This window comes from Oryctolagus cuniculus, chromosome 2, assembly GCF_964237555.1.
Source record: "Oryctolagus cuniculus chromosome 2, mOryCun1.1, whole genome shotgun sequence".
NCBI classification, from domain to species: domain Eukaryota; kingdom Metazoa; phylum Chordata; class Mammalia; order Lagomorpha; family Leporidae; genus Oryctolagus; species Oryctolagus cuniculus.
The window spans coordinates 19,001,159-19,024,158 of NC_091433.1; the positions used below are offsets into that span (position 1 = coordinate 19,001,159).

Sequence of the window (23,000 nt, forward strand, 5' to 3'; positions counted from 1 at the left end):
ATCAAAATGCTTAATAACATTTCCAACATCTTAAAGGCTTGGAGGAACTCTAAACCTTTGGAAAAAGCCCCTTGAAAAATGGTTTTCAGACCAGTTTTCACCACTGAGGAGGAGGGAACATTTATCAAATAACTTTTAGCTTCAATTTTCACAAAAGCTAGTTTGCTGATGGGAAGGATAATAAAATTGAAGATTTATGCTGCATTAACAGCTATAGTAAATCCTTATTATACCAAAACACAGGGGATAAATAAAGAAAAATACTGCCTGAATTAACTGACTTTGCATTACCAAAATCTTTATCAAAAAGAGTATAGGGCCTCCCAGTTAGCCTCAGACAACAAACAATGGTCGTTTTCAAGAAATAACAAGCTACTGGTAAGAGGAGTTTGACAGAAAGCAGCAGTAAAGATATGAAAATGCCGTAATATACGTTAACTACTACTCCGTTGGTGCTTTCTTATAGGTTACCTAACTGAAGTACCCTGTGATGCTAGGTGTGGACAAGGATGAGACTTGTGTACATGAAAACTTGCATTATCTTTCAATTCCATCATTTCCCCACAAAATTTTAAAAAAGATTGAGTTAACTGAGAAGCAGACAAACACACACAAACATGAACACACAGAGAAAAAGAGAGAGAGAAAGAGAGAGAGTGCTCTCATCCATTGATTCACTCCTCAGATGCCAATAGCAACTGGTGGGCCAAAGCTAGGAGATGGAAACTCAATTCAGGGCTCCCATGTGGGTGGCAGGAACCCAAATACTGGAGCCATCACCATGATCTCCCAGAATCTGCATTAGCAAGAAGCTGGCTTCAGGAGCTGCAGCTGGGAAGTGAAGCCAGCCACTCTGGTGAGAGACGTGGTTGTTCTAACCAGCAGCTTAACCACCTTGCCAAATGCCCGACCTTCTATGAACTTTCCAAGTCCCTTCACACTTTCTATTTCCTAGACTTTTTATTCTACATTTCCAAGTCAGGATATGTCAAATTGTCTCCTTCTATGCTAAGCAAAGCTCATATCAACCTTGGCAGTGAAAGGTTTGTGTTCATTTCAGATTAGCTGCAACCTGATGTCCTAAAAAATTCCAAAGATTGCACAAATACAAGGATGAGAGAACGATGTACCTAGGTCCTCAAAGAAAAGAAAAGGCAGGAGTGGGTGAATGGCCATTGAAAGATGCAGATGTACAGAAACAAATGCCGAAAACTGAAAAATTCTAAAAACAAAACAAAACAAAACAAAAAACAAAAAACAAAAAACAAAAAACCATATTCTTTCCTGTCTTACTTTTAATATTGATTAAACCCATCTGATTCAGAAGGCATTCATGAGCCTTCTCTTAGTGTTCTTAGAGGAACAAAATTACAGAATTTGATTTTCCAAAGTGACTCATTCAAGTAGTACCAGGAATATTCCTGTTTTAGCATCTAAGGCTAATGTGAATAAGTCCAGGTTAGTTCACCAAAGAGCTAAGATGTAAGTAAAGAGATAAATACCCCAGAAAATATGAGTACCATTAGGCTGAGAGTATGCATAACTGCTTTTAAAAAAGCTTTATTGAAGTATAATTGGTATACCAAAAGAGCTCATATTTAATATACATATTATAATAAACCCAGACCTATGCATACACCTGTGTTACCTTCACCCTAACTAAGGTACTCAATGTATAGGTCATCTCCAAAATTTCTTTGTATTCCTTTGTGGGTATTTTTGTTTTCCTGTGTATCTGTATGCATGTATAGGTATATAAGAATATTTAACATGAGATGTATCTTCTTACACAACTGAAAACACACACTACTCTATTATCAACTGTAGGGACTATATCATACAGCAGATTTCTACAATTGGCTTATCTTGCCATAAAAGTGAAAATTTTAAATATTAAACCTCAAGTCACACTAAAACATACACTAACCCATAAGAAACACCTCTTTAAAAAGGCTTGAAGAATTTTTTTAATTTTCTATAAAAACTGTAAGAGGAAAAGTACACAACTACTTTTCATTTGGAAGTTTATAATGACAGAGACAATATTCTATTCCTGGTTCCTGAGTTGCATACTGACCAATGCAGAAGATCTGTGGAAAGGCACAGTTAGTGTCTATGCACATCTGGGTTTGGTTTTATTCGGCGCTGAGCCACATCATAATGTCTAGATGTGTCTTTTAAATTCACACCCCATTATCATGTTTTCTGGCAGGGCACTTTACAGATTGTAATTGGAGCTGGATTTAGAACTCTACAAGAAATTTGAGTAGAGAGACTGAGTCATTAAGTGCTAAATTCTGGCATGCAGATTCCCAAGATGGCCTCAATTCTTTCAAGTTTAGGAGACTGTGAAAGACAGAGTGGACCAGTTTTTTGGAAAAAAAAAAAAAAGTCTCGGTGGGAATTTGAAGAAAGTAGCCACCAAAACAACAGCAACATTTAACCTCAGCATATGATTCTGTTTTAGCAACTGCCAATTATTAATGCTCTGACTTAATGCATTCACATTGCATTGGATTAAGAATTTTAGAGGCAAACACAATGAAAAGTTTACAGGCTTCTTAAACCACTTCTTCTTATGAAACTCAAAATAATACCATATAGCCTAAAAGTCAAAGATAAAATTAATTTTTTGAAACATCAATTACAAAATGTTTTTTCATTTCCTGTGGGAGCCTCTGTTTTGCTGGTGCACTAAGTATATGTTTGCTCTCTGTAATGGATAACTGGACATTCACCTAAGATAGTCCAAATGTAAATTGCTGCTCACTCATCAGTTTAAGAATACCTTGAAAACTGAATGGAAATCATGTACCCAACCAACTTGGGAGGGCTGTCCTAGCTCCTTCAGCTGTTTCATGAAGGGCTGTAGAAGCTAATTTAGCCAAATGAGTCAAAAATCATTGCATGTATTTTTGGGCTTAAGTCCATAAAAACATATTTTGCAGATGCAATGGCACAGGACAGCAAAACATGCTCAATAAGAAATTAATCAGAAAATCTTCCTGTGGGTAAATTCATTAAATAATTCCATGATGTCTTCAAGATAGATTTCCAAATCTTTAGCATGAGTTACAAGACCCTTCTGGATCTGCCCACCACTGAGCTCTCTCAGATTTCTTCTTATCCTTCCTGGGACCGACCCAGGGTTCTAGCTAAATCACCAAAGTTTCACAGAATACCATATTCTTTTCTTAACACTTTATATGCACTGTAACCTCTGCCTAGAACAGTAACGTCTCATTAAAATGCAATGCAACATATGGAATTTTAAATCAAAGAGCCACATTTTAAAAAAGAAAAACACCCTGAAAATCTAGTGGTAACATTTTATTTAGCTTAACCTATCCATGTATTATGATACCAACACGTGGTTGATATAGAAATATTAATAAGATACTTGTGTTTTTTTTATTTTTGTATTAAGTGTTCAAAATACAATCACACAGTACATCCTGACTCTGTCTAGTCAGAATGGCTTATGACCACCATACTAGAAATTGCAGGTGTAGAGACTTTTGCCCACTCTCCCTGGGGATGCTCTCCTGCATTCCCAGCTCTGAGTATCCATGCTCACACTGCAATGGCACCATACACACCCTTTCCAACAGCACTTATGATACTCTATTGCCTACTTGTGTATCTTTATCTGCCGGACCTGAAACTCTATCAAGTTGGGGTTCGTATCTTGCTAACACCTAGAAAATGTGTTTTCCAGAAGGAGTTTTGAGTTTTCACTTACATTAAATGGAAACAGCATATGATTGTCCAGGTAGGAACAAGTTCAGCAGTAAGTCCCAAATCTTTTAACTGCAGGTCATTGTGTAAGTAAATAACCTGTGTCCTATGTTTTTCTAAATCTGATTTTCAGTAACAAAACAAAAATGAATCTCAAAGCCCAAATCCTCTCAAGAGTCTGGCTAATGTATAGTGATTAAATATGACTCAAGTTTAAGAGAACCAATAAAGACTGTCCTAGTCAGAGTCAACATTCAAGACACAGGGGCAAGCAGAGTGGTATCTGCTGCATTGGCTGATGACCTCAAGAGAATTTTTTAAAGATTTATTTATTTATTTGGAAGGCAGAGTTACAGAGAGAGAGAAGGAGAGAGATAGAAAGACAGAGATAGATAGAGAATCTTCTATCCACTGGTTCACCCCACAAATGGCTGCAAAGTCAGGAGCCAGGAGCTTCATTGGAGTCTCCTATGGGTGGTTGGGGCCCAAGAACTTGGCCATATTTCACTGCTTTTCCAGGTCATTTGCAGGGAGCTGGATCAGAAGTGGATCAGCCAGGTCTCAGACAGTTGCCCCTAAGAGATGCCAGCATTGCAGGCGGCAGCTTAATCCGAGATGCCACAATGCTGGCCCCTCAATAGAATTTTTGACTCCTCTAGATTCAGCATCACTATTTAAGCTATTTGGAAAGAGAGAAACTAGGAAATAAGGATTCTCCCTCCCATTTTTTTTCTTCCAGCAATTGATACTAAATTATGTTTGGGAAGCACAAAATAAATATGTATCATTTTTCTATGTGTTTTTAATTAAAACATTTACCTGGTGTTGGTTGTGCTGTGTTTTGTTCAAATGAGCAAATATATGATGGAACTATTAATCTCTCTTTAATATCCCATTTTGAGGAAAAAACACAGAAGACTTTATAAAATTTGCAAACACCAAAATCACTATTTTTCTATATGCTTGCCCAACATGATTCTACTTTATAATGATTAACCATAATGTGCCATATTAAAAGCTTTGTAAACTATATGGCACTATATAAATGTGAGTTATTATCATTATTGAATAGACCATTAATTAAATACAATGATATTAGAAAAATTGAATTTTTCATTTTCATTAGTCTTTGTGAGTGTTAACTAATGATACTCTGGCAAATCTTAATATCACAGCTCATTTGGAAGTTGAGAAAAATGAGGAAAAGTGTTGTAATTTGCACAAGGCCTTTGATTCTGTCTTAAGCAGATTTCAAGTTAAATGGCAGCAAACACCCCAGAACTTTAGCCTAAGCATTCAATTACTTCTCACTTCTTTCTCCTTGAGTGCCTGCGATTAACAAACCTCTCATTTAACCTTTTTCCTCCAGCTGGTAACTGTTGGCTAATGCTTGATTTTGATTCCATTAGTCAGCTCTTTTACATAGGTTTTTCAAAATTCTGTTGATGTTAGTGAGTTTTCTTAAAGGTACCATAAAAATCTAACCTTTGCAGTGGAAAATCATTTCTGCAAACCTTGCTTAGCTTATATGCAAGATATGTCAAAAGCTGATCCTCACTGCACTCACTCCTAGCAGCGAGCACAGACAGGTGGCAGCTGCAATGAACAAAAACAACGCCACATCTGATTGATTAGCCATGGCTCCCTGGAGCACCATGTTGGAAAAAGACCCTAGAGCTCTGCAGAGGCTCAGTGGGGAAGAGTTCCATGATCGATTAGGAATGTCTGCCATGGACATGTACTGGATGCTGACAATTGGAGCGCCTTGGTTTTGCTATCCAAGGTCTAGGTTGACAAGCAATGGTAGGGAGCAGGGGAAATGTCAATCCATTCACAAGCAGCTGCTGAGAGAGTATTGGTTTCCAGAGAACAAATGGTTTAGCATAATCTAGATGTTTACATAGAACAGTCAGCACTGTCTATACAGCAAGGGAATTTAAAGCCCTGTAGTAAGTGGCACTAAGACCCATACGGTTTACGGAAATTGATTCAGAAGAAAGTGCATGTGTCAACTACCCCAGTAGGTGTGGACCATCATCAGAAAGAAAGGATGACTTTCTTAGCAAATCTTCCTTTGCTGCCTCCTTTAAGTCTACGAAGTCTATGTTGAACTCAGGTTTCTCAAGAACAATCCAAAATTGCCAAAAAGAAGAACACCAAAACCAAACTGCACTACCTCATTGACTATATAGAAGAAGCAAAGGGAATAGGCAAAAAAGTTCACCCTCTGATCAAACAGAATCAGTATCTGCTCAAATAAATCTCTACCCTCCACGTTTCACAACCAAAGTTGAAGACAGTGACACACTTCCAAAGAAAACTATGAATGACAAATATACTGATTTAACATTTTGTTGGTTAAGAATCTTTGCTAAGAGAGATCCAGAACTCACTGATTCTTTTATAACCAAAATACTGCCTATGCTAACAGATTGAGCTTTAGTGTATTTTCCAATCTAGCACATTTTTATTCTGGAAAAAAAAAAAAAGCACACGGGAAAAAAAAAAAGCCTAAAGAAACCCTCCTTTGAAACGAAAGTTACTCCCAGCTGCTTACAATCGCCTTCTGCCTCTGCCTCTCCCTTTGCTTGGCCCTTTCCGATTCCCGCTTCTCGTACTCTTTGCGGTATTCTTCTCTCTTCAGCCTTTCGTTCTGATATTCCTCGTAGCTGTCATACCTGGGAAACATAACTGCATCATTAAGTCAACCACCTCAATTTGCAAGAGCAGAATGAATCATAATTTGGGGAGGAGGGAAGGGCTTTACATAACATTTTGTCATCTAAAGGAGGGAATAAAGGGAGCCAGCGCCAAACGACATGCCTCATTACCTGGGCCTACGGCTGTAGGGTGATCTTGAACGTGATCTCACATACAAGGGGGAAGTTCGGTGTGTGCGGTGTCTGTAGTGGCTTGACTCATAGTAGTAGCAGGATCTGGGAGAGAGGAGAAAAATGAAAGCGGCATTTGCAACTGCCACTGAACCCAAGTCTTTTGGCACTGCCGAAGCACCTTCTGGAACCTGAGATTATGTAAACTGGGTTTTCCTCCCCAGCTACCAGGGCAATTTCCCAGTGACAGTATGTGATCAGCTAGTCAGCTCAGAGGCCTGGGAGTGATGTGTTCTCTCTCCCTGTCTCTTGTTGATGTTAACACTGAGCACCAGGTATGGGATACTGTCAGCTTTATCTTGCGTGGATCTCAACTATAGCGGCCCAGGGCAGCTCTCCAGGTAATGGGAAAAGTTAGACAAGTGAGTTTCTTACAAATTGCTCTCTCTGATCTCACTGGCTGAAGGCACTGTGCTCTGGGCTGACAGATTTCAGAGGACACAGGGAGGAATATGTGTTACAATATTCTCACGAGTTCTGGCAGCACTGGGAATGCAGTGGCGAGGGCCTGGGCTGCTTGTGGATTTTGAGTACTTGTTTGGACTTCCTGGGAACACCGTACACAACTGGATGAGTTTTCACAAGGTTTACCTTGAAGAGGATCTACTGCCTGGGGACCTTGATCTTGACCTGGAATATGGTGATCGGGAACACGACCTGTGCCGAGAAAAGGACCTTGAACGAGAACGCATCCTTTGGGGTCTTTGAGAAAATAAGGATTTGGGTGGTGACACGGAATCTCTACACGGAGAGTTAAAAGAAGAGCAAGACGGAGACACATCAAACAATGAATAGGATTGCGTGCCATCCCAAGGGTAGCTCAGTTTGTCACTTTCATCTTCGCTGTCATCAAACAGGCCATCCATGGCTAGTCCTGAATTTATAAACATAGGTAGTTTGGAGAATTGTTCATTACTGAAATCACTGTCCCTCAGTTCACTGGTCTTGTCTGCTTCGTCGTCAAAAACAGCTTGACTGGGATGACCGAAGTGCTTGTTCAGCTCGGCTCGGATTTCCTGGTCTTGGAGCTGTTTCCTGGTGCTGCAAGGAGAGACCTGCTTGCTGGCCTCCAACGTCTCTCTCAGGGAGCACTGGTCTGAATCTGGGGAAGAGCAGATCTGCCCCTGCCAATCAGAGGAGGCATCTTTATAGTCTAGTTGCCTGGAGTCTTGAAGCTCCTGTGATATATTAACGAGTATTTCTGTTTTGGAATTAATTGACTGACAATAGTCATGATCACCAAACAGCCGCAGGCTGGGCCTCTTAGGCTTCTTCTCCTCGGGCCCACTGCCGAGCACCGAGGACTTGCTGAGTTGTGCGTACAACTCGGATTGCTCGGGCCCCTTCTTGGCGGAGTTACTGCTTTGGGTACAAGAAGTCTCACTGCACCGGGCCTTCTTTGATGGTGGTGGCACCACGGTCTTACAAGAGGGCTTCGGCTTTGGAGAAGCCCTGAAAGGGTTATCTTGGTTGGTTTTATGAGGAGGAGTCGTGGGTGGAGTTAGGCCTAAGCAAAACATAAAAAAAATAAATTAATTAAATTTAAAATACAGGAGCTAGAAAGAGAAAACAGATATAGGTATGTTTTGCCATGCAAAGTCACATTTCTCAACATTTCCAAGATTACAGACAAGGGTTAAAACTGAGAGAAGAAGAAGGAAACTCAATTCATGACAAGACCTGAAAAACGGACTCTTTCCCCTAAGCCGCTGTCACCAGGACAAGATGGATCTACCCAGCCAGGCTGCAGAGAGAGCCATGATATTTAGTATTTGAAACACCAGTGCTAACAAATCCTGCTCCCCCAGAAAACACGGACGTGGCAACATTGGCTCCACAGCACCAGACAGTACCAAAGCTCGTGCCTTCAAGGGTATTGGGTAGGTTGCCTGATGGAGAAACTTACTGCAAGTCTGACTCAGAAATCACTAAATAGCCTTGGTGACATTTTTCTGCAAATAAAATTGCAGGGGATGAAGCGGCTTGGGGGTTCTTTGTCCAGTGGTGGAGATCTACCCTTGTAACCAAGGAATTAAGCAATCAAAGAAACAAACAAACAAAAAAAAACATGGAATGACAGCAAATGCGGATCATGGTGGGCTCGATATAGGCAACTTCAAAGCAAGTTCAGTAAAAGACAACAGATGAACGCAGGGAAGCAAAGCAACACCACCACTTGATGGCAATGATTCTTTGCCTCCACAGTTCATTAACTTAGTAAACCATGGCTAATGTAGGTATAATACATTCTTGTAAGCATAACTAATACATTCTGTCTAAAATACGGTTCTGCACCAGAAACCTAAGTGAACAGAAACACTAAATACTGCAGCACCAGTGGAGTATTTTATTTAGAACACAGCATCACTGAGGGTTCTGAGAGGGAGGCACTGACACCAATCCAAGCTGAAACAACTAACTAATTAAATAAATAAATAATAAAGGAAGAAAGGGAACTATTATTCATCATTTGTTGCCCTTCCTGCTTTTCTCCAGAGGGGTAGACAATTCCATGAGCAGCATGGCGAGGGAGTCTGGAAAGCATGGTAGTTCCATTCTTCTGTTTCAACCCTGGGCAGATCCTACTCCTCTGTTCACACCGAAGAATCATTGTGAAACACCTCCAGAGTCCAGAGAATTTTGAGGGAGGGCAGGCTAGAGTTCAAATGACTTTATGCTTACCAGGGAACATTTTAGTTTACAATACACTTTCTAAATAGGAGGTTAGGTGATGCTATTCAGCAAAAAGAACAAGTCTGCGAACAAGCCTGGGGTTAGACTTAAGGCAACTGCAGGTTTCAAGAAGACATCCTCCCTTGCTGGAAAAAAAAAATCTATCAACAACCAAGTAGGTCACTGAAAGCCATGTGGAATTTTGATAGGAACAGGAAGCTGCTGCCTCATTCTCCTTCTTTACAATAAACCAATGAAAGAAATGAAGGCGTTCATGAAAAGGAAAACTTTGCACCAGTACTTGGCAATCTTTACTATTCCTGGCTAATTCTCCCTAATGAGGGAAGAAAGAGTCCCAAAATGCTAAGTGGTCTGACTTTGGAATTCCATTCCAGAAAAGTGCAGAAAAGCCGGCAAATGCAAACACAAAATAATGGAGACCGCTCTTCTTCCACGCTGCCCCTGAAGCTCAAAGGAACTCCTTTCTGTTAGCAGCCGCCCTTGGGTGCCCACCCCAAGGCTCTGCTGGGGCGACAAGGCTCTGATCTGCGTTACTGAAAGCAACATCTGCCTCTTTCATAGATGACTGTGTCTTTTACTCAATCTAAGAAATTCCTGTATGGCCAAGGCTTTCTTCTATTTTTTTTTTTTACTTCCTGTGTTTACCTTTTGCATTGTCTTCTGCATCAGGAGACATGCTGATCTCAACCACACATTACCTGTAATGACTACCACAAGAAATTTAAAGATAATTCCCAGTAACGGCATGGCAGGTTCTCAAATATTTCTCATGGAAGCTAACAGATATAATGAGGAGTAATTTCTCTTTGCTGAGTAAATACTAGTCCAATATACCAAATGACATATCTTTGAATTGGAGGAAATGACATTCAACATCCTAAAATCTCACTCCATGAATCCTTTCACGATGACTCCGATTTAGGGTAATTTTGACTTCACTAATAATTTACTGTCAGGCTTGCTCCCTTGATAGTTATCAAATATTACAGTATCTCCTTATTTCTTTTTGACTGTGAATTATATCTTGTCTTTCCAAGTGGATTATAAGCTTCGTGTACGATGTCATTTGAGCTTCTTTGTGGCAACATATTTTTTTCAGCTCATTGTAATTTTTCCAGATAGCAGTGACTCTCACATTGCAGGAACCTAAGGGTCACTTAGGAAGTGTGTTAAACATTTTTAGCGAGAGGGCTCACAGACCACACGTGGAGAAGCATGGCCCAAGCACGTCTCCATGGCATGCTGCCTCATACTAGCAGGTATACATATTTTGACTGACGTTCTGGATTATAAAAAGAAACATTAAACTTCAGAAACGCCAAATTAGGCCACTATTAAAGAGAGACCAGTGCTAAAAATAGCTCAGCTATCTAGGGATTTTTAAATATAGAAATTCTTTTTAGTCTTGAAAATTTGAAACCCTTGTCCTAGTACCTAAGCTCATTATCACTTAAATAACTGGTTCTCAAGTTGCTCTTGGGAGTGTGGACACCTTGATTGTTCTTTCTATGCATTAAAACCAAAACCTTTTAGCTCCTTCACATGGTAGACAGCCCAGGGCCATTAAGCAGCCGTTCCCTGAACACCTACTATGTGCTGGATACAACTGATGCTGGTGTTTCCAGGACCTAGCTTCTAAGAACTACACAGTTCATTATAACAAAGAGACAGTTGTTTCAAAACTTGAACAAAGTCTGTTTTCTTGAAGATTTGGTTAAAGTTTATGGAGACACTCAGAAATAGGCAAATATGTCCTGTGAGTGAATTAGCAAGGCTGTTAATTTCTGCTAGCCCCATTTTTTGAAACAGATAAATAATAAGTGCTTATTCGATAGAAGCTGTTTTAGGATTAGTGAGTGGGAAGGGAGGAGAAAATAATTTAGATAATTCCCTGAACTTTTTACTCTTTACCAAAACGCCCTTAATCGGAGAATATATTAGCCTAAGACTGAGAAATCTCACGGATGACAAGACTTCCTATCATCAAGTGCTTAATTGAAAATCTATTTCCAGACATAGTTGAGACCCAAAGCAAAATGAAACAAAAGTGCAAGGAGCATTTTCTTTTTCTTTTGGCACAGTGTCACACTTCTCAGAGCTGCTGATGGACCGGGTAACCCCTTCCTGTCCCTGAAACAGTCGGATTTATCTAACCTCACCCCCTCTACCCAGAACTTTTCCCCCTGCGGGAGGACAGAAGTCAATACTCAATTCGTTAACGCCACTACCTTTGCTCATCTCCCCATTAATCGCTGGACTCTCAATTTCATGCCAGAAGCCTAAATCAACAGCGCTAATGCCTCCCATAACCTCTGGATTATTTCCTGTGTGTTGATTTTCTGGGGAATGTGTACATTTTGGTGTTGGCAGTACAAGGTATATTCCATGCTCTCTCTTGAACTTAGCAGGTTTTGACAGATTTATGTGAGGACAGATGGCCATTGCAGGCTGAAGGCTGACAAGAGGCAGTTCAGAGCATTGTTAACACACTTGCACAAACTCTCAGCAGTGCAGCTCTGTGCAGAATGTAATTCAGACTATAGCTTTTTTATTGCTGCCTATTTTCTTTTGTCAAAAGAGCCTGCTGTGCAGAGCAACAAATGGCTGCTATTACCCAGAATGTAATGGGTGTCAGACAAATCACGTAACACAAACAATCAAGAGTATGTAGGTCATATTTCAACAGAGCACAACCTTAGCAATATTTATGATTACTGCATTGAAATGTGCTCTATAATAAACAAGTACCTCTACATCACTCACACTTATGCACTTCTACACAGCAAATCTGGAAGAAGTGGTACACACTCCACAGTCATCGTTTCAAACAGCCCTTTCATTTCACAAAAAAAGTCAAAGACATGTTTGGTTTGGTTTTGTTTGGTTTTCCATTATGTGCTATAAAATGATTTTCTTTGAGGAGTTCTCTTTGGGGTCTGTGTGTTTAATTGAATGACTCTGATAAATGGTAAAGAATTTGTTTTGATTCTTGTGCTTCAAGAATTCCACCCAATGACTTCAGCAAGACTTCTTTTGTGTTACAGTTTATACCATTTTACAGACTCTACTGCTAAATATGCAACTTACATTTGAGATTAGCCCTGGGATTTCTTATGTTGCATGCCACTTCAAATATTAGAAAAACAGTAAGGAAAGGAGTGCCTAATTCACTCAAAAGCTCACCAAAGTAGGAATACTCGGCAAAAATTGGGATGCCAATCGTCTAACTCATATATGTCAGGGCCTTAGAACTAGCATGTGTCAAGAGAGCATAGGGAAGCATATTTACTTGGTACCTACTGTTACTTTACACAAGTTGTTAAAATATTTAGTTGATAAAAAGCTACTCCGGTGCCTTCCAAGGATGCCACAAGATCCAGCCACGAACACGACAACACTTGCGGCAGAGGGGCCTCCTCCACTCTACTCTCTTCTAGCTGGCCTCCATCTGCTCCCACTGGGAGTGCCTGCCTTTACTGTTGTTGAAGTATTTCTTCCATCACATTTGAGTACTGGGGAGCAAACTGGCTTTACAGAAGTGACACAATACATTCCTGTGACAAGCGCCTAACTCCACAACTCTTGCTCATAGAAGAGGACGACGTTAACTGATGCTCATGCAGTTTACCACAGAGCTGGGGCAGCAAGTAAGTTATCTATGAGAGGGAAATGAATTCTGGGGAGCCACCTCTGGTTTGACTATGATTCAGCTACCAGATTCACACATAAGTCATAGGTTAAAGGTTAATAGGTTAAGAGGGAAACGATTCAGTTATGATGCTTAGACGGAGACCCTAGTGAAAGATCCTTAGGTCACCGGGGAAGTGCCATCAGAGGGTGGTTCTCACAAGAGGACTGTTACAAAAGCCTGAGTTTAAGCTCAACCATTCTCTTTGCTATCCGCTCACCATGTGATCCTTTCTCCAGCATTGCCATCTGCCACCAGTACAGAGGCCAAACTCATGAGAGTGCTAGAACTTGGACTGTGAAAGATCAAAACTGTGACCCAAAATATACTTCTTCCACTCATAAGTAGCCTGGGTCAGGAATTTTGTCACACTAACAAAAAGCTAATACATGGAGGAACCTGGTATTCCGGGTTTCTAACATCAAATCTCAAAGCTTATGTGGGAGAGGAAATTGCTTTGTTATATTTTTTCCTACAAGAAATGAGGTAGTTCTATGTCCAGAAAGAAGAAAGAAATCTGAAGAATCAAGGAATTATCATTATAGACATTGAGTCAAGAAGAATGAGACTGAAAACAGAAAATGAAAGATATGGTTGAAATATGGAAGAAATTCCTGACAGTAAGAGTTGCCAAACATTGGAAAGGGCTGTAAATAGAATTTGTTAGGTCTCCCTTTCTTGGGTTCTTCAGGCACAGGAATGTATTATATGACCTGTCAAAATCACTTTCCAGTTTTCTGATGCTGTGGTTTTCCTTTTAAAACTACCAACTACTGCTCATATTTTTGCTTGGCTCTATTTTCCCAAAGATATGTCACATACAAAAGAAGTCCATGCCAAAAGGGTAGAGCAAATTTACACTGTTTGACAATATTTCCTCTAGCTAAATGAACTTTTAAATGGAAAGTCCAAAAAAGACAATATAAAAATCCACATAAAAGAGGTTACAGATTAATTGGTTAATGAATGTTCTGTGTTGTTTGTTTTTAATCACAATCACAAGTCCAATAAAATGTACTTGGATTACTGATTTAAGCACAGGGAAAATATTATGTGAAAAATAAATTACATCAAGGCCCATGTCCACTGATTAAAGTTACATGGAAAAAGCATCTAGCATTGGAGGGAAACAATTGTTAAGACCCAGTTATGTTAGGGTGATGAGACAGCTGGTTTTTGTTTTTCTCATTTTCTTGATCAGTCATAAAATAATTGTATCATTTTTACAATGCTTAAAATGATAATAATAAAAACAATTTCAATGTGCAAAGACATAAATTTCTCAGTTTGGTCATTTCGGTCCCTAACCAAATTCCTTCATATCTTATGGTTAAAACCATCACCTTGTTGAGCTGACACTGCTTTGCCATTTCCATTTGAGAAACAAAAAGTGTGCACTCTGAAAATCTCCATATGCAATAGATATAAATGCCTTCTGCCAAAAGAGCATTCTCTTTTCTCTCATCTTGCTTTACTAACAGCTATTTTGAAATCAAATTAGTTTTTACACCTGTAAAAGAGAAGAGTTTTTTTTATCAGCCAAAATGAGCTAGTTTAGGACAATCACAAAGAAGTCAGACCAGCTGGCAATACCTAATAAAGCAAACTTCCTATCTCATCCCTCCTGTCTCCCAAAGACACTGCAGATGGGGCAGAGGCATTATTCTGAGGTCTCAGAATTTTGTTGACTCTTTACATTTCCACTTACACGTTGGGAAATTTGTACTAAAATTTGTGCATGTAAAGAACAAGAAGACTTTAGCCTGATCCACTTCCTCTGCCACAGATTATGTGTGTAGACTGAGGATCAACAAATCAACAGCATGATTGCCGTTTCTATCGTCTCCATCCCCTGCTGCACCTATGTCAGACATCACTAATTGATCACGACATTCCCACTGAGTACAGATTTGGCCTTAGAATCCTTCTCAACACAATGCTCCTGGCAGCCAATACCAATCAATGACACTTGGCAAGTGAATTGAAAACTATTGAACATAACAGATGTCAACCACTATCTTTAAAATTCAGGCTTCATCAAAGTGCCATAATTGCTAGTCAGACAGATCTGATATGAACTCAGAATCCACCACATAGCTGGTGTCATCATAGCTTTTTCTTCAACAGTGAAATGGGCAGAGAGTCGAAAAGACAATATATATAAAGTGTTGATTAGGGAGTGCCTAATTTCCAGGATTTGTAGTAATTCAAGGAGCTGTTGTTCAGAGAGTATCCAAAGCTGTTGCTTCTACTTTGATTTGCTAAATCCCACACCCAGAGCCAAAGCATTGTGGGAAAGTTGAGGTACATTGATGGGGAAGGGGCTAACACAAAGAATAAATAACTTCATATATGAGAAGGTGCTATAGCAGCAGGTTCAACAAAAGAGGTGAAGAGAGTCAAAAATTGAAAAGATAAGAAGCAAGGTATCATGACCTTAGTAGATGAAGTAATTAAAGAGTTAGTACTTATGGACTACTAAAATAATATGCTGACCTTCATGTTTTATCTCATTTAATACACACAGTGCCCCGGTGAGAGTTAGGTACTATTACATTCTTCATTTGAAGCTTAAAGATGTTGAGATAGACCAGGGCCATACACTACCTGAGGATAGATCCAGAATTTGAACTTGGATTTGTCAAACATATAAGCAAAGTTTTGCATAATTTCACTAAGCCATGCTATCAGCCTTTTAAGATGAATCTTAATAGTTTACTTTTATTTGGAGCTTTGCTGTTTACAATATATTTTAATTCAGGTTGATCACATGCAATGGCTGCTTTTGTATGTCAATAATAGCTGAATACTGGCAATTTTGTATTTCAACCTTGATTTAGTCACTTGAGTCAGACAGTAATTTCAGCCTGATTGTTATGAATATGACTTTAAAGTTGAGAAAGCTAAGGCCAAGAAAGAGCAAGGATTTAGAGGTTAAGGAAGGGAAATGTGTGTTCCATTTTACAATTCCTTACAGATTTCACTTCCCAGGCCAACTCATGTTATCTGAGGAACTCTGGTTTCCTGCCTTCTTACTTCTGTTCCATCTTTAACTTCTCTTCTTTCTACCCTTAAGATTTAAAATTTGATACAAATATATATTTTTCCCTTTGGATTTCCCATGTCAGTTTATCCTAGGGAGAGCTCAGTTTTCTCTACACATCTTTCCTTGGATCATCTCTGTCAATCCTATGATGATGATATTGCCCTAATGTTTCTTTCAGTTCCTTAACTGTCTTTATAATTCTTTTTTATTTTTATTTCCTCCCAAAGAAACCTTTTATTTAGGAAATGCAAACATCATGCATTTCATAAGTATAACTTTAGGAATACAGCGATTCTTCTCACCATACCCACTCTCCCATCTAATCTCCTACCCCTCCCCATTCCCAGTCCCATTCTCCACTAAGATCCATGGTCTTCTGTGTATAATTCTTTTTAATCCTTTACATAATCGTTGTCTTTAACTAAAGGCAGTTTAGAATGTTCCCTTTGATAACTGCTTTTCTCTCCTTGTGATTTTCTTGAGTTACAGTGTTTGTCACATCCTCCAAACACAGGCAAGCGACACAGTTTACTGAAGAGTTTCAGGAGAGATGGGTATCATAGACATTACACATCACAGTTCATTACGCATCACAGTTCACACTCAAACTGTCTCTATGAAGAAAGGAAAATCCCACCACCACCACTCAGGCCATCCTCCTTATACCACCCTCCAGATCGTTTCTAAACTTGACCTTTAGCTGCATTCAGTATGTTCCAAGTTCCTTATCATTTCCTTGTTTCCCTGTTGCTCTAAATTTCTTCTCTTATATACATGCAAGATGACTCTACCTTAGCTTCTCCAACTGACTCTTCACAGCTACAACTGACGATCAAGCTCTACAAACTAAAACCACCCTCTGGACCCACCTTTCTGAGATAGTAATAAAATGTAATAAATAAATAAATATAATAAATATTATATACAATCAATAATATTTTACCCTCATGCTAGCTATCAACATGTATTATTCTCCTACCAGACCATAAGCTCGAGTCTTACACACAGGAACATTTACTTAGCATGTCTATGGCAAGCGCTATGCTCGACACTTTACACAGTCTCAACCTTATCCTGGTTGTACACGTAACAAGACCTACTATGCTGCCAGTAAAGAGCAGGTATTAAACATACTGGTGCTGTGGCACAGCCGCTTAAAGCCCCAGTCTGAATCGCAAGCGTCCCATATGGGCGCTGGTTCGAGTCCTGGCTGCTCCTCTTTCCATCCAGTTCACTGCTGTGGCTTGGGAAAGCAGTAGAAGATGACGTAACTCCTTGGGCCCCTGCACTCATGTGGGAGACCCAGAAGAAGCTCCTGGCTCCTGGCTTTGGATTGGCCCAGCTCCAGCTACTGTAGCCATCTGGGGAGTGAACCAGAGGAATGGAAGACTCTCTCTCTCTCTCTCTCTCTCTCTCTCTGCCTCTCCTCCTCTTTCTGTGTAACTCTGACTTTCAAATAAATAAAATAATTCTTTTAAAAAAAGTCAGTAAATTTATTTCAATTGCACTCAGTAATCTTTCAACAAGGCCATGAATAAAGGGTTTAAACTAATAAGATGAAAGTTGATTCACTAACAGAAATAAATCTACTACGTACAATTTTAAAGATTCCTACTATTAACCAAAATACCCTTTTATAAATATTAACCTGTCTTGTAATAACCTATTAACATTTCAAAATGATAACTAAATTATTGAAAACTAGATATTTGTTAACAGGAGGAAATGTTCAAATTTCTGCTAAGAAGAAACTAAAATTAAGTGCTTTTAATATCTTAATTTTACCAATGGAAGAAAAGCAAATGAAATATGTTCATGTCTATAAATTTGAAAAAGATATCCAACATTAGAAAAGATGTACTAAAGCAAGCTATTCATACAGTGCTAATCAGATTATTGAATTGGAAAAATATGTATACATACCAGCCAAGATATTTATATCTTTAATTTAAACATTAATAACCGTTAAGAAAGTATTTTAAGAAAAAGAGATAAAAGTTTGAGCAAAGATTTCCAATACAGTGTGATTTCAGAAGAGTAACATTCACATATAACAAGAGGAGTGTGATTAAATAAATTGATATGCCTACACAAATATTATGCAGTACTCTAAAAGGCCTGAAAATAAAGGGTTTAAAGTGATGTAAAACTTTCTTATTAGGAGGTTAATTTACAAAATTAGAATGAAAAATTAATACACGAGTATAAGTATATACACATACACAAATTAGTGTATTAAAATGTCCACATTTTAACAATATGGATTTAATAATATGGATAACTTTTTAGAATTAATGCTTTCTACTTCATGGCATTTTTGACATTTTTGTAGGAAGCTGACATTATTTATAATGAGAAAATCGTTAAAAGTGGCCTTGAATGGGAAGCTTGGTGTTGACATATAGAATGGAAATTCTCTCACCCAACTTTACCAGAGGGTAACTGACTAATGCCCACAACATTTTGACTAATACTAATTAACAGATTCTTTTAAGCTGAATTGTTACCAAAAGCCACAATAGCAGATTTTCTAAAACCAGCCCATGTCAATTGCACTGGTGTTTGAAAAATTACTAAAAATGGTAAAATATCATACAAATGAATGGAATATGAATATGAAAAATCATCACTATAAAAAGATCTAACAAAAGTATGTTGCTAAAAGAAGCACTGCCAAATTAGTTTTGGAAAAACGTCAGGAGAAATCATAAAAATCTAGAAATATTTTGCCTTCAGACTACCATAAAATTGTATTTCCTTCTTTCCCTTCAAAGAGCAAGAAACAAAACAAAGATACCATCTGTGATAGATTGTTGGTATGGATTGTGCAAGAACAATGAATGGTTCCCCAGTTAGCTCGGGGTAATGGTCTCTGTCTTCTACAAAAACTATGAGGTTTGATTACATATTTATATGGAGGAGCCTTTACAAAATTAATGGGAGAGGCTGGTGCTGTGGGCATAGCAGGTGACGCAGAGGCTCGCAATGCCAGCATTCCATAGAAGTGCTGCTTCCTGTCCTGGCTGCTCCACTGTAGTCCTCCTCTCTGCTGATGCTCCCAGGAAGCAGTAGAACACAGCCCAAGTGCTCGGGCCCTTCACCCACATGGGAGACTGAGAAGAAGCTCCTGGCTCCTGGCTGCATTCTGGCCCAGTACCGGCCATTGTGGCCATTTTGGGAGTGAACCAGTGGATGGAAGATATCTCTTTCTATCTTTCTCTCTGCTGTTCAGATAAAAATACTTAAATCCTTAAAGAAATCATGGGAAAACAGATTTAAAATATCATGCATATTTTCCATTAAGTCTTGGAAGACCCCTTGTTTGTTTTAAGTACAAACTAAAATAACAAAATTCAATATGATGGAATCAGCTTTTTAAATAAACCCACCAATTACTGGTCATCACTAGTTAGACATACCTCTTTTGAATATTATATTATGTTTGCATATATACAAAAATGTTACTTCTAATTGTATTGTTATAATTTATTTAAGAAATGATGTTATATCTGCATCAATTTAAGAAATGCATATGCCTAAAGTGTTATATATATGCTTTGATATATTTACATCTATAAGTGAATATAAGTATGTAATCAATAAACATATATGGAAGTATATAATCAATAAAACAGATATATTTGTCCCTATACATGAGCATCTACATATACACCCGTGTTCTTTATACACCATGAAATTTACTACTGTACTGCTTGACCAAATCATGCAATCATGCAATAGCCCTTTCATTAGGAGATAATTCAGCCAACTCAAAGCGTGAAATTAAACTTAGTGACAATGACCACTATGTGTATAGGCACCATAGCTCTGGTTGAAAGCATATCTTGTTTAACTTATTATTCCTTTGCTATTATCAGAAATGGCCAGGGCCACAAGAATTCCTTGTTCAGACATCCTAAAACTCATTTCTGCTTGGGATCAGGTACCTCAACCCAAGCCCTTAATGCAGAATCACCATCTACAACCAACTGAGAGGTTTGTCTAGGAACTCCTCAGTCAGCCCACGTACTGAAAGCTCCTTTCTCTCCAGCAGGTAAAGGCTGGCTAAAGGAGTGCAGAAGGCCAAAAGGATGTAGGAAATACTCTTGCTGAAAAGTATATAAAGACACTTTGTTTTGATGGATGCATATATATTCACTATCCTCCTTTGCTGGAAAGACATAAAAATAGTAAGACAGAGAGGACAGTGTTTTGTCATGAGGTATGATGGAGAATTAAGAAAATATTCCAAGGGAAACACTGAAAATCAATGAACCCGAGTTCAATCCTTTTGCTTTTTTCTTTCCAGTTCTAAGATCTTGGGAGTTCTTTAACATACCAGAATCTTATTTCCTTATCTTAAAAATGAGAAAATGACCACCATCCTCATGAGTTTGGTGTGAAATTAACCAAAACCACGTATACCGTGGCAACTTATTGACTGGGAGATCAATAAATGCACATTTCTCCTCCTACTCAAGTTTTGGTAATTTTTTTTGAAAAAAGGTTATTGGAGGACACAAAACAATCTGCATCAGAAGCTCTAGCCCAGATGTGACACACAATAAATGACTTCTCTTTTTAAAAATGTTCAGTTTTTTTCTCAAAAATTAAGTAACTCCAAAGATTTGCAGATAACTGCTTATCCAATTTCATTTGTTAAGTTTTTCAAATGCATCTAGAATCGACTCCACTGTCTCCCATGTATTTCTAACACACACATACTCACACACACACACACACACACAGAAGTCCAAAGTGAAATGTAAGGCTTACCTGCAGTTCCAGAGAGTTCCACACTTAAGGTTCGTTCAATAGTCTTGTTCTCAAATGGGGAACCCTTGGGGTCACTGGAAGATATGGCACATTTATAAAAACAAACTGAAATGGAGTTGCTGTAGCCAAAAGTATTAGAACCCCCTTCCCTTTCTGAAAATGATTCCATTTCTTAATACTTACTTTGGTGACTCTGGGGTCAGAGGAAGAGATAAAGTTGTTGGTTTGGCTAAAGGGAGAAAAAGAAACTAATTATGAAATATTGAGTCTTTCTTAGATTCGCTTCCTTCCTACTTCAGTCAAGTGGGAAACACGGCGAGGAAACTGGAAGACTGAACTAAGGAAACCCCTGAATATTGGATCAAAGTCAGATAGCAGTCCGTTATGTTAAAACAAATTCCAAACAACATTTGTATCAGTAAGCTGTCATGTGAAAACACATACAAAAACAGAATTTTCCCCAAAATGTACCATCCCTATAAAAGATACAAAATTTGCATCATACCATCAAAGAGAAATAATGCTTTCTGTTTTAATTTGGAATAGAGTATACGGTTTGTTTAGACGAGAAAACAGCAGAGGAACCACAATGTGACAGAACGCTATGAATATTCAGTTGATTTTACTCCTAAAATGTATAATTTTATATCTAGCCCTGAGAATAGGTTATTTCCATGAGGCCAAAGCTCAAGCAATAAGCATCCCATTCACTGAAAACTAATTGAGAGATTACAAAAAATTGTAGACATTGATCCAGATGGCTTATATGGAGCTGGGATCCCCATATTTGACAACAAAGTGCAGATACTCTGTTTAACAGTGGAGAGATCTGCAGACTCTGAAAGAGACCTCACTACTTCTGTGTTTTCCTAAATCTTACCTCCTACAGGAGGCATTCCCCAATACTGAAGGGTGGAGTAAGAATCTTCTCACTCCAAAATTTCAATGGCTTCTCCATGGCAGTCTTGTATTTGAACAGAAGGAGGGGAAAATATAGTGAGAAACACACTTGATAAATATCCTTGTATCTTGTGTGTAGATATATATTTATATACACATATTTGCTTATCTATGGACATATATTTGTGCAGGTTTATGTCAATTTGTTCTCATTAACCTATTTTCAACAGATAGCCATTTATGCAGTGAAAATCACAGAGGTGACCAAAAAGGTCTTTGGGATAAACTTTCTTACTTTATGCATGAAGAAACTGAGACCCAAAGATGCTAAATGATATTTCTAGGGTCATGAAACTGGTGACTGGCAGAGTTGCCAAGATTATGTTTCCTGTCTCTTATTATCAAAAGGAATTGCATTCAATAAACTTTAAAGTAAATTCATCAGTTCCAGCAATTAAGGTCCTTTGAAATGTGAAGATATTATTTATGTCCAAATTAGCCTGAATTAGGTACTTTACTTGCATAAATAATATTTATACATTTAATTTGTAGATTTAAATTTAGTTTTCAAGCAATTGAATGGCATATCATCTATCCAATGTGCATCCAGAAATACAAAGCTCATGCTGTCTTCTACAAATTAGGTACACTGATTGATTGGCTTCTTCATATATATAGATAAATGAGCTGATTTCACATTAATTTTTTAGCATGACTAATTTAATAAAGCTTTCAAAAAGAATACATTTATGAGGGAATTTTCCCAACATTCATGATATTAACCTAATAATTAGGATAATTCAGACAAGTTCTATAGAAAATATAACCACTAATGGACTATGTCATACAATAAATACACATTAAAAATCAGAAACTGAAATTCTAGCTCTTAACATGGTGATGCCATGTTACATTGAAAGGCCCAGAGGAAGATCCACATGGTTTTGGTAGTTTTTGGTAGTTGGATACCCATAAGGTCAAGAGTATTGGAATGAGAGGGCTTGGCATCAGCCATATTTAAGAGGAGCAAAGGCAAAAAAGAAAAGATAACTCTAGGCAGGGTGCAGCCCCCAAACCATAAGCAGAACCTAATCCCTGAAGAAGTCCAGTCTCACAAATGCTACCACCACAGCAGTATTGTCTTGGTTTCCTGAAAGTCCACCCATCCTGCTCCAATGACTGACAGACCAGAGACCTGTAGGATCCTTGAGGGCAGGAAGGCATCTTTTATATGCAGATCATGTTGTGTTTGGATGGAAGCACCAGT

At 38.5% G+C, this 23,000-nt stretch overlaps 1 protein-coding gene across 10 annotated transcripts in view; it reads right to left on the reverse strand.

Moving 5' to 3' along the window:
- Positions 1 to 23,000, reverse strand: part of PPARGC1A (PPARG coactivator 1 alpha) — a 705,391-nt gene that overhangs the window by 15,982 nt on the left and 666,409 nt on the right. For all 10 annotated transcript variants that reach the window (XM_051842182.2, XM_070069599.1, XM_070069598.1 and 7 more), the window contains 5 exons: positions 21,017 to 21,062; positions 20,834 to 20,907; positions 7,221 to 8,136; positions 6,570 to 6,674; positions 6,296 to 6,416 (listed from right to left, as the gene is read on the reverse strand). In XM_051842182.2, the coding sequence (XP_051698142.1) occupies positions 6,296 to 6,416; positions 6,570 to 6,674; positions 7,221 to 8,136; positions 20,834 to 20,907; positions 21,017 to 21,062 (1,262 nt within the window). The remainder of the gene's footprint in view (positions 1 to 6,295; positions 6,417 to 6,569; positions 6,675 to 7,220; positions 8,137 to 20,833; positions 20,908 to 21,016; positions 21,063 to 23,000) is intronic.